Genomic DNA, 14,390 nt, shown 5'->3' on the forward strand with positions numbered 1-14,390 from the left:
GGAAGAGAAGCAGATATCAGCCATTTTTCTGTATAATTCACCCAACGAGGAGTTGCTTGTTTTTTTTAAAATTAAAACTTGTAAAACAAAACCCAGGAAGGTGGACGGTTGTAGGAACCTGTTATTCTGGATGAAGCACGTGGCTCGGCGGCGGTGGAGTCTCGGAGCCTAGATTTGTGTCAGCTGATGGATCACATGACCCACAGTTCCAACATGGCGCTGCGCAGCTCGAGGGGTTTGCACAGGAAAGGCTCGATTGTTTATTTCAGCCTCAAGCTGTTTGTTCTGTTAGTTTGTGCGAGTTCAGCATTTGCAACAAGTCCGTCACCCAAAGGCCCCGGCTCCTCCTCGGGTTGTGGTTGCACTAGTCGTCGGGAAGTTGCTGGCGATTTCCCTGACGCTCCACATGACAGTGTCTCATTAGCGAAACAGGCAGCTGCCAAATACTCTAAGGAGGCTAATGTTGTTGGTCAGGAGATCACAGAAGACTACAAGCCAAACTTGGAAAAGCGCACTAATCAGGTAGTGACCTGGTCTGTCTCACTTAACGTACCCGGACTGGTGTGGCTACCTGCAGTGTTACTTTGCACGTTTCGCTCCAACTAAAGACGTTGATGGAGCAAACCTGTGTGGTGTGATCTACAGGAGTGATTGCAACATGTGGCAAAATGTAATTATAATATCTAGGCACCTACTTGTATAGGAATTGACTAAGTAAAATAAACCCTTGTATCTCACAGTATTCTTCACGATCTCCTGCCATCCCGGAGTCCTTTATACGCCAAAAGTACGTCTGAAGTGTAGTTGTATTAGAGGAAGTCAATTAAATACTGTGGCTGCAAGGGTAGTTCAGAGACTGGGAGCCCTGTGGTGAGTAGCTTCTAACCTCGTAATGTCACCGTTCAGATACAAGTAAGGAGCATGATGGAATACACTCCGCCTAACTAGATAAACACAGCTTTAATAGTACAAACATGACACTCTCCAGGACAAAGCAGCACACTTGAGTGGCACCTCACCTGAAAATATCTCAAAGTTTCACTCGCTCTTTCACTGACATTGGCAGCATTGTGTACCCTCAACAAGATGCTTTGCATTAACCTTGTGTGATAATTTGATTGGTTTAATATCTGGTATAGTGTGAATAGCATATCTGTGGTGATATGACAGAGCTTAGTGAAGTGTGATCATTGTTTCAGCAGAGTTAACCAAAATTCTGTAAAATTGTCCATAGTTCCATATTAAATTACTACTTGTTCTTAAAATTATCAAAGATCTAACCATCTCTGCTAAGTCAGACTAACAAACATGCAACGCAACTCATAATTCTTTCAACAAGATCTTCTAAATAAGTGACTTCTCTTCTGCAAATGACAAGGGCAACAGATGCATAGAAACACTAAATATTGTAGCTTCCCATTCAAGGCATATACCATCCAGTCAGTTAGAATTGCTTCAGCATTGCTGAGTCAAAATCTTGCAACTTCTTACCTAACAGCAGTGTGTCCCCCAATGTGTCCAGGACAGCTATGGCTGGAATAGGCAATAAACACTGGTCTAGCCAGTAACATCCATATACCTTGAAAAAAAGAAATAAAAATGCTACGATTGGAAGGGTATGGCAACATCTCTGTTCTCTGTAAAGACTTTTTAAAATTATTAATATGATGTGAATTAAATCACTGTCCTGAGGTTATTCAAGAATATCCAATTTATTTATCCCTCATTTTCTCAACACCATTATAACTGATGAATAGAACAAAAGGTTATTTGCCTGATTTTGCCTAAGCTAGTCAATTAGATTCACCCAAGGTTTCCTCTGTATTTGTGAAATGTTTCTTTTCTGAATATGTACCTAATTCCTTTTTAATGAGTTATTGAATCTGCTTCCCTGACATTTCAAGCGATCGATCTTACGATGCTTGGAGACAGTAACTTTGGATGTTTGAGATAGTAGATAAAAGTTTAAAAGTGATGTGTTAAAGAGTCATAGAGATGTACAGCACAGAAACAGACCCTTTGGTCCAACCCATCCATGCCAACCCAATCTAGTCATGCTTGCTAGCACCTGGCCCATATCCCTCCAAACCCTTCCTACTCACATACCCACATAACCCGTCTAGATGTCTTTTAAATGTTGCAATTGTACTCTCCTCCACCACTTCCTCTGGCAGCTCATTCCATACGTGTACTGCCCTCTCCATGAATAAGTTGCCCCGTGGGTCTCTCTTATAACTTTCTCCTCTCATCCTAAACCTATGCCCTCTAGTTCTGGACTCCCCCCAACCCCAGGGAAAAGACTTCATGTATTTATCCTATCCATTCCCCTGATGACTTTATAAACCTCCATAAGTTCATCCCTCAGCCTCCGATGCTCCAGGGAAAACAGTCCTAGCTGATTCAACCTCTCCCTGCAGCTCAAATCCTCCAACCCTGGCAACGTCCTTGTAAATCTTTTCTGAACCCTCTCAAGTTTCACAACATTTTTCCAATAGGGAGGAGACCAGAATTGGACGCAATATTCCAAAAGTGGCCTAACCAATGTCCTGTACAGCTACAACATGACCTCCCAACCCCTATACTCAATACTCTGACTAATAAAGGAAAGCATACCAAACGCCGCCTTCACTATCCTATCTACCTGCGACTCCACTTTCAAGGAGTTATGAACCTGCACTCCAAGGTCTCTTTGTTCAGCAGCTTCCCATTAAGTGTGTAAGTCCTGCTAAGATTTGCTTTTCCAAAATACAACACCTCGCATTTATCTAAATTAAACACCATCTGCCTCTTCTCAACTCATTGACCCATCTGATCAAGATCCTATTGTGATCCGAGGTAACCTTCTTCGCTGTCCATTACACTTCCAATTTTGGTGTCCTCTACAAACTTACTAACTGTACCTCTTATGCTCGCATGCAAATCTTTTATGTAAATGACAAAAGCTGGAGGACCCAGCACTGATCCTTGTGGCACTCCACTGGTCACAGGCCTCCAGTCTGAAAAACAACCCTCCACCACCATCCTTTGTCTTCTACTTTGAGCCAAATGGCTAGTTCTCCCTGTATTCCATGAGATCTAACCTTGTTAGCCAGTCTCCCATGGGGAACCTTGTCGAACGCCTTACTGAAATCCATATAGATCACGCCTACCATTCTGCCATCATCAATCCTCTTTGTTACTTCTTCAAAAAACTCAATCAAGTTTGTGAGATGTGATTTCCCACACATAAAGCCATGTTGACCATCCCTAATCAGTCCTTGCCTTTCCAAATACATGTACGTCCTGTCCCTCAGGATTCTCTCCAACAACTTGCCTACCTTGAAGTCAGGCTCACTGGTCTATAGTTCCCTGATTCTCCTTATCACCTTTCTTAAACAGTGGCACCACGCACCTCACCTGTGACTATCGATGATACAAATATCTCAGTAAGAATCCCAGCAATCACTTCCCTAATTTCCCACAGAGTCCTAAGGTACACCTGATCAGGTGCAGGGGATTTATCCACTTTTATGCGTTTCAGGAGATCCAGCACTTCCTCTTTTGTAATATGGATATTTAGCAAAATGTCACCATCTATTTTCCTACATTCTGTATCTTCCATATCCTTTTCCACAGTAAATACTGATGCAAAATTCTCGTTTAATATCTTCCCCCATCTCCTGCGGCTCCACACAAAGGCTGCCTTGCTGATCTTTGAGGGGCCCTATTCTTTCCCTAGTTGCGCCTTTGTCCTTTAATGTATTTGTCAAAACCCTTTGGATTCTCCTTAACTCTATATGCCAACACTATCTCCCCTCTTTGCCCTCCGGATTTCTCTCTCAAGTATACTCTTACTGAGGTGATGGTAAATCTTTTGACAGTTCTTGGTGGGAAGGACTTGGTGGCTCTGACTGAAGACAAGAACGCATTCTTGTTCACCTGTGATATAAAAATTCATAACAATAATACAGCAGCTTTAGTGTATTGTGACTGAGGAGGATAGGGTTAAACTGAGATTGTTCTCAGTGGTATTAAAATGAACAGACAAATGGATAGAATTAATACAGAGAAATACAAAGCAATTCATTTTGGGAGGGAGAATGACGAGAGGCAGTTTAAAATAATGGCAGTGCAGATGCACCTGGGGATGTAATTCATTGAAAGTGGCAGGGCAGATTGAAAAACTTTTTGATAAAGTTTGTAGCATCTTGGCTGTTAGAAATAAGAGCATAGAGTGCAAAAGCAAGGAAGTTGGGCTGAAATTATATAAAACTTCGCATTTAGTCTCAAGTGGAGTATGTGCATTCCTTGCGTCATGTAAAAGCATTGGAGAGGATGCAGGCGAGATTATTGTGAATGGTGAAGTGACCATAGTGTGGAGCACATTGCTATTTCTGCAGAGGACTGGCATGACCGTGACTGACAGAATTGCTACAGCACAGAAGGCCATGATTCTGACAGCAGTGTTTTGGTGGACAAGAAAAAAGAAACAGACATATAATGTAAAAATTATGGGTTGTTTCAGAAATATCTGCAAGTTCGGAGTTAAATCAGGTGGTATATATTGTAAACAGAGTTAATGTAAAATGAATCAGAAAAGGCTATTTGGTCTATTGAGTGTGATGTTTTCACAGGCCAAGTACAATCTGCCCAAATATTGATTGTATATCACTTTAATAAATCAGCAGAATGGGCCTTTGCCAAGATTTTCCCAAATCTCCATAGATAACTGTTCATTATCTTACCATCATTATTCATAACTGCCAATTTGCTTCTTTTGTGTGTTAATTATTCCAGCATAACGAAAGCAATTTGAGGCTTTTAGGAGGAGAAAGTGAGGTCTGCAGATGCTGGAGATCAGAGTTGAAAATGTGTTGCTGGAGAAGCACAGCAGGTCAGGCAGCATCCAAGGAACAGGAGATTCGACATTTCGGGCATAAGCCAAATTTCCTCATTCCTGAAGAAGGGCTTATGCCCGAAACATTGAATCTCCTGTTCCTTGGATGCTGCCTGACCTGCTGCGCTTTTCCAGCAACACATTTTCAGTATTGAGGCTTTTAGTATTTAATCCCAATCCTATTTCAAGCATTAATTCCATGAAGAAAAAAACCTTGCATTTATTGTCATAGAGATGTACAGCACGGAAACAGACCCTTCGGTCCAACCTGTCCATGCCGACCAGATATCCCAACCCAATCTAGTCCCACCTGCCAGGATCAGGCTCATATCCCTCCAAACCCTTCCTATTCATAGACCCATCCAAATGTCTTTTAAATGTTGCAATTGTACCAGCCTCCACCACTTCCTCTGGCAGCTCATTCCATACACCTACCACCTTCTGCGTGTAAAGGTTGCCCCTTAGGTCTCTTTCATAACTTTCCTCTCTCACCCTAAACCTATGTCCTCTAGTTCTGGACTCCCCCACCCCACAGAAAATACCTTGTCTACTTACCCTATCCACGCCCCTCATAATCTTATAAACCTCAATCAGGTCACCCCTCAGCTTCTGACTCAATAATCCAGTAAAAACAGCCCCAGCCAATTCAACAATTCAACCTCTCCCTGTAGCTCAAATCCTCCATCTTTGGCAACATGTAAATATTTTCTGAACCCTTTCAAGTTTCACAACATACTTATGATAGGAAAGAGACCAGAACTGCACATAATATTCCAACAGTGGCCTAACCAATGTCCTGTACAGCTGCAACATGACCTCTCAACTCCTGTACTCAATACTCTGACCAATAAAGGAAAGCATACCAAATGTCACCTTCACTATCTTATCTAACTGCGACTCTACGTTCAAGAAGCTCTGAACCTGCAGTCCTAGTTCTCTTTGTTCAGCAACACTCCCTGGGACCTTACCATTAAGTGTATAAGCCCTGCTAAGATTTGCTTTCCCAAACTGCAACACCTTGCATTTATCTAAACTAACTCCATCTGCCACCCCTCAGCCTGTTGTTCCATTTGATCAAGGGTCTGTTGTAATCTGAGGTAACCTTCTTTGCTGTCCACTACACCTCCAATTTTGGTGCCATCTGCAAACTTACAAACTCTACCTCCTATTTTCACATCCAAATCATTTATATAAATACTAAAGTGTTTCTTTGAATTAATTAGCTCATGTCTCTTGGTAGCTGATTCTCTGGCTTTCTGACTTCATCTGGGTCAAAAACGCTGTCAGAGTCAAGGTTTTCTATAATGGATATTAATAGTCAGTAGCAGCTACATCTGGTCTGGGAAATGGATATTCTCACCACTACTTCAATTTGAGGCTTAGAGTCATAGATTTGTACAGTATGGAAAAGACCTCTCGGGCCAACTTGTCCATGACGAACAGATATCCCAAATTAGTCCAGTCTCATTTGCCAGCATTTTGCCCATATCCCTCTAAACCCTTCCTATTCATGTATCCATCCAGATGCCTTTTAAATATTCTAATTGTACAAACATCCACCATCACCTCTAGCAGCTAATTCCATACATGTACCACCCCCTGCATGAAAAGGTGCCTCTCAGGTCCCTTTTATATATTTGCCCTCTCACTTTAAACATATGTCCTGTAGTTTTGGACTCACCTACGGTATCTATGCCTCTCATGATTTATAAACCTCTATAAGGTCACTCCTTAGCCACTTCTGCTCCAGGGAAAATAGCCCTGCCTATAGTTCAAACCCAGCAAATTGTCCTTGTAAATCTTTTCTTCACTCTTTCAAGTTTCACAACACCCTGCTTATAGCAGGGAGACAGGAACTGCATGCAATATTCCAAAAGTGGCCTAATCAGTGTCCTGTACAGCCAAAACATGACATCTCAACTTCGTGCACTGACCAATAAAGGCAAATGTGCCAAACACCACCGTCACTACCCTGTCTATCTGCAACCCCCACCTTCAAGGAACGATGTACTTGCAACCCAAGAACTCCTTGTTCAGCAACACTCCCCAGGACTTTACCATTAAGTATGTAAGACTTTATGTTCTTACTGAAGCCCCATCCATTTTACTGCTTGTAGTTTTTTTTCCCATTGTCCTAGCAATTCTCTCTCCTACCATTTCTCTTTCATATTAAGCTGCCAGTTCCACAATGCAAGCCAATCTTGTTACCGAATTGCCCATCAGCCTAAATGATTTGTCCATCAGCCTAAATGATAAGTTTTGGCAAGATGTTTGTCAGAAGAGGTATCAGAATGGAGCTTGGTTCTGTCCTTGCCAAACATTCTGGTTACACTCATCCAGCAAAGATCACTGGATAGCAATCAGAAGTAGGTTACCCCGCCAATTCTTTCTCCAGTCATTGGAATCAATTGTGATGAATTGCACATAAGCAAGCAGGTATTAAATTACTGTGGTACAGCAGGGCTCAGAAACTGAGACCTTCCTTGTCTATACAGTTAAGGCGCTCACTTTCTTGCCAAAAAGTCATTTGGTTGGTCTGTGGTCCATGTTAGATATTTTAGGCCATATGTCTTAGTCAAAATTTCAAACAGTAATTTAAGATGAGGGTAGTGGAAAAAAACAAAGTTGGATAGAGATTCCTAATACAATGGATAAATAGGTAGAGTCTGAATATAAAAAGGGCCTATTCTCACCATCCCCTTTGTGTGCTGGAAAGTGAACTGTGTATTAGATAAACCAAATTTCAGAGGAACACGAAGGTAACGTACAAAACTGTTTGAATAAAATAGATAATTCTTCACTACGAACCATTATTCCAAACAAGGTGACTGTTAACTTTTAATTTTCTACGCTGTGATTATGAATGAGAGAAATTTCACCTACAAAACAGTTCCATGCCTGGCCACTTCCTGTTTCTTTCGCTTCCTTCGCAAGTTCGTGTTACCAAATCCAAATTGCTTGTCGCAGCTTCTCGCTGGCTAGAATGTAAATATTATACTTTTAAAAATGGTGTGTTCGGTTGTATATTCTTAATCTTTGAGAAATAGAAATGAATACCGCTAACTGGAGTAAATCAGAATCATTCTCTAGAAAGATTGCAGAGGAATCAATGAAAATGCTTGCAAATGGGGTGTCTACTCACTAACATGTTTTTACTGATTGCTCCTCACTAAATGCAATTCGATAAATAGCTATTTTTCTGACATTGACTATCTATCAATTTGATGGAAGCAGAGGTGTTGTCCTGTCTGTTTTTTCTATTGTAGCCATTGGAATGAAGCAGCTGTCATTTTGCTCATACATACATTGCCCCCCCTGCTCATACATATTGCCCCCCAACTTGCACCTCACCTGCAGTCCCAAAGAAAAGCCTCACAAGGCAAGTAAATGCTCAATCTCAACAGAGCACTTCTGAGCAAACTGAGTTGCTTCATTTCCCTGTTCTAGGATTGGAACATTAGTAGAGTCTGCTTGAACTTGGAACTGTTTTCCCATGATGGCAAAGAACTGGGGAGATGAGAAATTACTCCCTTGCCATCCACAGGGGATAAGAAGAGATGTTTTTAAAAAAGTATGAACATTGAATAAACTTTTCATGTGTGAAACAGCTGAAAGAATGTAATGTCGAATGTCAGATTGCACAGCAGCATGTGGGAGAAAATCACAGATCAGTGTTCACTAACAGAATGGATGTAGTAAGGAATCTCCAGGATTTATTAAGATTTGAGAGTACAGGAGAGATATTTCTCTGTCTGAAATTTGGGAAGAAATACTGATGTTATGTAACACTAATATTCTGTTTACTTTGATCAATATCACATATTAAAGGAGAAATAGTTATTACTTGAAATGCTCTTCAATTTTAAAAATCAAAGAATACTTACCAGAATTTTGAATGATTTTTATTAAGGCATCAATATCGTCCTTGGTCATTTTTTTTAAGCCTGACAATTTGGACATCTGAATCTTGAGCATTCTTTTATTCCATCGTGCTCTGATTGTCAAAAAGACTGGAAGGAAATAATGATTTATTCTGAGCTTACAACTGCATTATGGGTTTCTGTACTATAATGTAGAAAGTGTTATCTTTTCACTGGCAAAGCTACTGTCTCATATTGGCAAACTTGTAGTTTTGCATGCTAATGGTTCCTGGAACCTGTCTCAATGTGTCGAAGCTACATTTCTGCATAATTGCTCAGTGTCATGTACCATTTACGGGATGGAATCCATCTTCAATTTAAAACTGTTTTTAGCACCGGCATTTTGAAGTTTATTACTTTAATCTAAGCAGCATGACCAAGGTGTGTAGTTACCCGAAATAATTCTCAACACTTAAAAGGAAGGTTTTCCACTGTTTAATTTTGAGTGCATCTTGCTTGGTACCCTTTTTGTAATCATTGCATGTTACCTGTCAAGGGGGTTGGCTGAAAGCTTAATAAAATCATTAATATCTTGCATGATGTTGTGTATCATCTACTTCCCCAGTTAAATAAAAGACGCAGAATCTACATAGTGTATCAGTTATATCTTCGATCCTCGATCATTTGATTTTTCTTGCTTTTAATAAAAGTGGCTATGGTTTGGTAATGAATTAGTCATATTGTCATACAGCGCAAAAACAGAAACTTCAATCCCATCATCCGCACCAACCAGATATCCTGAACTGATCTAGTCCCATTTGCCAGCATTTGCCCCATATTAAACCCTTACTATTCATGTGACCAGCCAGAAGCCTTTTTAAAGATTGTAATTGTAACTGCCGCCTCCACTTCCTCTGACAGCTCGTTCCACACACAGACACCACCCTCTCCTTGAAAAGGTTACCCCTGGGTCCTTTTTTAAATCTCTCCCTCTCACCTTCAACTTATACCCTCTAGTTTTGGGTATCCCCCATCATAGGAAACAAACCTTGGCTATTCACCCTTCAAAAGTTTATAAATGTCTATAAGGTCACCCCTCAGCCTCCATTCCAAGGGAAAAATCCCCAGCCTATTCAACCTCTCCCTATAAATGAAATCCTGTAATCCTGGCAACATCCTTGTAAATCCTTTCTGCAGCCTCCAAGTTTAACGACAACCTTCCTATAGAAGTTGGCGCGAGTAAGATTGACAATAATTTTCTCCATCAGTCATCAGTTCATTGAGGTCTTATGATTGACCACCATTCTCAGTGTATTCTCTCATTATATAAGATGGTGCTGATACCAGGTGGAGTGTTTACCATGGGAACTGATGAACCAGCAATACCTCAGGATGGAGAGGGCCCAGCCAGAAAAGTTCAGGTCAAGCAGTTCTACATGGATATGTATGAAGTCACCAACGCTGAATTTGAGAGATTTGTCAAAGCTACCGACTACACCACAGAGGTATGAAGTCCTTTAAGCTTTCTATCATTCCCTTATCATTGTATTTTTTGAGCAAAAAATATCTTTCAACAGTCCAGTGTTTCTTCATGTTTCTTGATTAAAATATCTTCCCTGAACTAGGATATCATCCATTGTACCCAGTCGTACTTTGGCAGCAGCTTGCATTTTAAGGTTCAAATAAAATGCTTAATGGTGCTTCACAAAAATGGATGTCAACTTAAAGAACCTGAAATTAGGAGATGCGATTGATAGTTTTCTTCTCTGGAAAGGTAAGCTTTTAGAGGAGGGAAAGTTGTTATGGAGGGAATTGTAGGACGTAAGTAGTGGAAGGCAAAGCATGGGTAGCAGGAACCCAAGCTTTAGTTGGAGGAATGGAATGTTTAGGGAAGGGGAGCTTGTCGGGCTATAGGAATGTAGAGAAATAGGATGAGGTGAGGCCCTGGATTGCTTTGAACATTGAACTAGCTAAGCAATTAACAAATTAAGGTAAGCAGTTACACTCCGTCAAAGGTTTCCATTCCTTGGTGTTTTCTAAGGTGATGAGAAAAGCTGTTCTCAACTTGTCAAGGTTGTGAGGTTCGCTGTTGCGAGTGTGTTGCTGGGAAAGCACAGCAGGTCAGACAGCATCCAAGCAACAGGAGAATCGACGTTTCAGGCATAAGTACTTCATCATTCCTTGGTCAAGGCCCCAGCAATCTCCGTTCTTGCCTCGCTCAGGAACCTGTGGTAGATACCATCAGGCCATGAGCACTGAACCACTTTAATGTTCTTCAAGAGACCTAACACCATAGAGTCATAGAGATGTACAGCTTGGAAACAGACCCTTCAGTCCGACCAGATATCCCAACCCAATCTTGTCCCACCTGCCAGCACTTGGTCCATATCCCTCTCAACCCTTCCCATTCATATACCCATCCAGATGCCTTTTAAATGTTGCAATTGTACCAGCCTCCACCACTTCCTCAGGCAGCTCATTCCATACACACATCACCCTCTGCATGAAAAAGTTGCCCCTTAGATCTCTCTTGTATTTTTCCCCTCTCACCCTAAACCTATGCCCTGTAGTTCTGGACTCCCCCACCCCAGGGAAAAGACTTCATGTATTTATTCTATCCATACACCTCAGATTCTATAAATCTCTATAAGATCACCCCTTTGCCTCCACTCCAGGGGAAACAGCCCTAGCCTATTCAACCTCTCCCGATAGCTCAAATCCTCCAACCCTAGCAACATTCTTGTAAATCATTTCTGAACTCTTTCAAGTTTCACATCATTCCGATAGGAAGGAGACCAGAATTGCACGCAATATTCCAACAGTGGCCTAACCAATGGCCTGTACAGCTGCAACATGACCTCCCAACTCCTGTACTCAATACTTTGACCAGTAAAGGAAAGCATACCAAATGCCGCCTTCACTATCCTATCTATCTGCAACTCCACTTTCAAGGAGCTATGAACCTGCACTCCAAGGTCTCTTTGTTCAGCAGCACTCCCTAGGACCTTACCATTAAGTGTAGAAGTCCTGCTAAGATTAGCTTTCCCAAAATGCGGCACCTCGCATTTATCTAAATTAAACTCCACTTCTTTCTTGATCTCAAAATGCATATTAGCATGCCCTAGGGTATTAGCTCCACACAATCCTCCTTATCCTTCTCTTGGGTGAATACAGATTGAAAGTACTCATTTAGGATCTCACCCACATTCTCTGCCTCCAAGCACAAGTTCCTTCCTTTATCCTTGAGTGTCTTCGTTCTCCATAGTTATCCTATTGTTTCTAATGTATCTATAAAATGTTTTGGGATTATCTTTAATCGTACTTGCCAAGGTCATTTCACGGCCCCTTCTTGATCTCCTAATTCCCTGCTTGAGTTTCTTCCTGCTTTCTTTATATTCCTCATGGGCCCTGTCCGATTCTACTTTCATAAACCTTACATATGCTGCTTTTGTCCTTTTTAACTAAATTCCTAGTTTCTCTCATTACCCAAGGGCCCCTTACTTTGCTATCCTGTCCTTCCTCCTTCCTGGAACATGCCAGTCCTGAACTCTGATCAGTAGGTCTTCAAACAATTCCCACATGGGCTTACCTGATAACAACAACTCCCAAGTAACACTTCCTGTCTATTCCTGTTGTAATTTGTCCTCCCCCAATTTAGTCCATTCCCACAAGGTCCTGACTTATCCTTATTCATAGCTATCTTAAAACTGAAGGAATTGTGATCATTGTTTCCAAAATGCTCTCCCATTAAAAGGTCAGTCACCTGGCCAAGCTCATTAGCCAGTACAAAGCCCAGCTCTTCTAGTTGGACTATCCACATTTTTTTTCAAGAAGCCCTCTTGGATGCACTTCTGCCCCATCTAAGAGAAAATGAGGACTACAGATGCTGGAGATCAGAACTGAAAAATGCGTTGTTGGAAAAGCGCAGCAGGTCAGGCAGCATCCAAGGAACAGGAGAATCGCCGTTTCAAGAAGAAGGGCTTATGCCCGAAACGTCGATTCTTCTACTCCTTTAATGCTGCCTGACCTGGTGTGCTTTTCCAGCAACACATTTTTCAGCTCTGCCCCATCTAAGCCTCTTCCTCTAATATTGGGGAAGTTAAAGTTACCCACTATGACAACTCTGTTTCTATTACATATTTGCTCCTCAATGTCTTGGTGGCTGTTGGGGAGTCTATAGTGTAATCCTACCAGAGGGATCGTATTTTCTTATTTTTGCACTTTACACATATTGCCTCAGTGGATGAGCTCTCCAGCATGTCCTCTCTGTGTGCAAATATGACATTCACCGCGCTCCACCCCCATTAGTAATGCAACCGTTCTACCTCTTTTACCTTCCTTTCTATCTCACTTGAAACAACAAAACCTTGGAACTTTCAGCAGCCAGTCCTCTATCTAAACCAAATCTCTGATGGCAACAACATCATAGTCCCATTTGTTGATCCAGTCTCTAAGCTCATCTGCCTTGCCTATAACACTTATATCTCTGAAGGCTAAAGTCTGAAATGTCAATTCTCCTGCTCCTTGTATGCTGCGCTTTCCCAGCAACACACTCTCGACTCTGATCTCCAGCATCTGCAGTCCTCACTTTCTCTTTGCGAGGTTCACTGTTTGGCAAAGGTTAAATCTGTCAGTTTTGGAATGCAGAGCCCGTCAGAGATTTACAGAGAAAACCAGTTCCTGCTCTTCAACTCATTGCTCTCTTTCAGCCTGCAAGAAATGAACCTGATTAGGATGGCCTGACCTTTCCCTTTTCAGTACTCATCACCTGCTACACTGAGTACCACATTTACACTTATCCTTATAAAACCAATGTGCCTCCAGATCTCTCTGCCACATTTTCCAGTTGACAATAAAGAATTTGCCAATTGTGGCATGAATCATCCAAGTCTTCCTGGGGCTTCAAGTCTTGTGTAAATCTGGCTTTGGCTGAAGAATGAACCATGTACTAAATTTATCCAGTAAAAGCGTCACAAACAATTGGTCCTTTGCAAGACTGTGGTTAGAATTTAGAAACCTGTTCACTGTCTTTATAGATATCCATTTTCCCTCACAGCTGTGACAGCGTGCCTTACCTACAGGATGCATTGCAGCTGTTTTTGGTAGCATGTTTTTAAAGCACCCTATAAACCTGTGCCTCCAACACCCAGAAGGAAGCAGCTGCAAAGGAGCAGCACCACCTCTAAACTCCTTCAAATTGTGTCATGCCACTCTGAATTAGACATATTTGAGCATTGTTTCTTGGGTAGCTATCTAATGGCAGCTCATATCTTTAGAAACTAGGTTAACATGCATATTTCTGGCTCAAGTAAGCAATTCAAATCCAGAATTAATCATCTGCTGAAGCAGTGTGCCTCATAATTGCAAAGAGCTGCTGAAAATCCATAGAATTGCTCACTGGAGTGCCAACTGTTTTTCTTCTCCAACAGCCAGTAATTAAATTTGAGAGATCTGTCCCTGTCAAAATTGTTTCTAGCTCCACTTGTGCAGCATTTGATGTGCTGAGCTGATTTTTTGTTTTTTTTTTAAAAAAGAAGTTGAATGGTTCTTTTTATTTTTGTATGGGGCCCAAGAGATTCTGAATGCTCTGATTTGATGTGTTGCTGTTTGGTTTCTTTAATTGCGTGCTTTGTTCCATTCCGTTTACATTGGGC

General features: G+C 41.4%; 1 protein-coding gene across 3 annotated transcripts in view; it reads left to right on the plus strand.

The window, feature by feature from the left end:
• Window positions 1-14,390, plus strand: part of sumf1 (sulfatase modifying factor 1) — a 163,707-nt gene continuing 149,317 nt past the window's right edge. For 2 of the 3 annotated variants that reach the window (XM_060835733.1, XM_060835734.1), the window contains exons 1-2: window positions 1-522; window positions 10,068-10,241. In XM_060835733.1, coding sequence (XP_060691716.1) covers window positions 187-522; window positions 10,068-10,241 — 510 coding nt within the window. In that variant the 5' untranslated portion in view covers window positions 1-186. Of the gene's footprint in view, window positions 523-740; window positions 871-10,067; window positions 10,242-14,390 lie in introns of all 3 variants that reach the window. The other variant, XM_060835735.1, reaches the window with a different exon arrangement.

The sequence above is a fragment of the Hemiscyllium ocellatum genome, chromosome 14 (assembly GCF_020745735.1).
Source record: "Hemiscyllium ocellatum isolate sHemOce1 chromosome 14, sHemOce1.pat.X.cur, whole genome shotgun sequence".
In the NCBI taxonomy this organism is placed as follows: Eukaryota; Metazoa; Chordata; class Chondrichthyes; order Orectolobiformes; family Hemiscylliidae; genus Hemiscyllium; species Hemiscyllium ocellatum.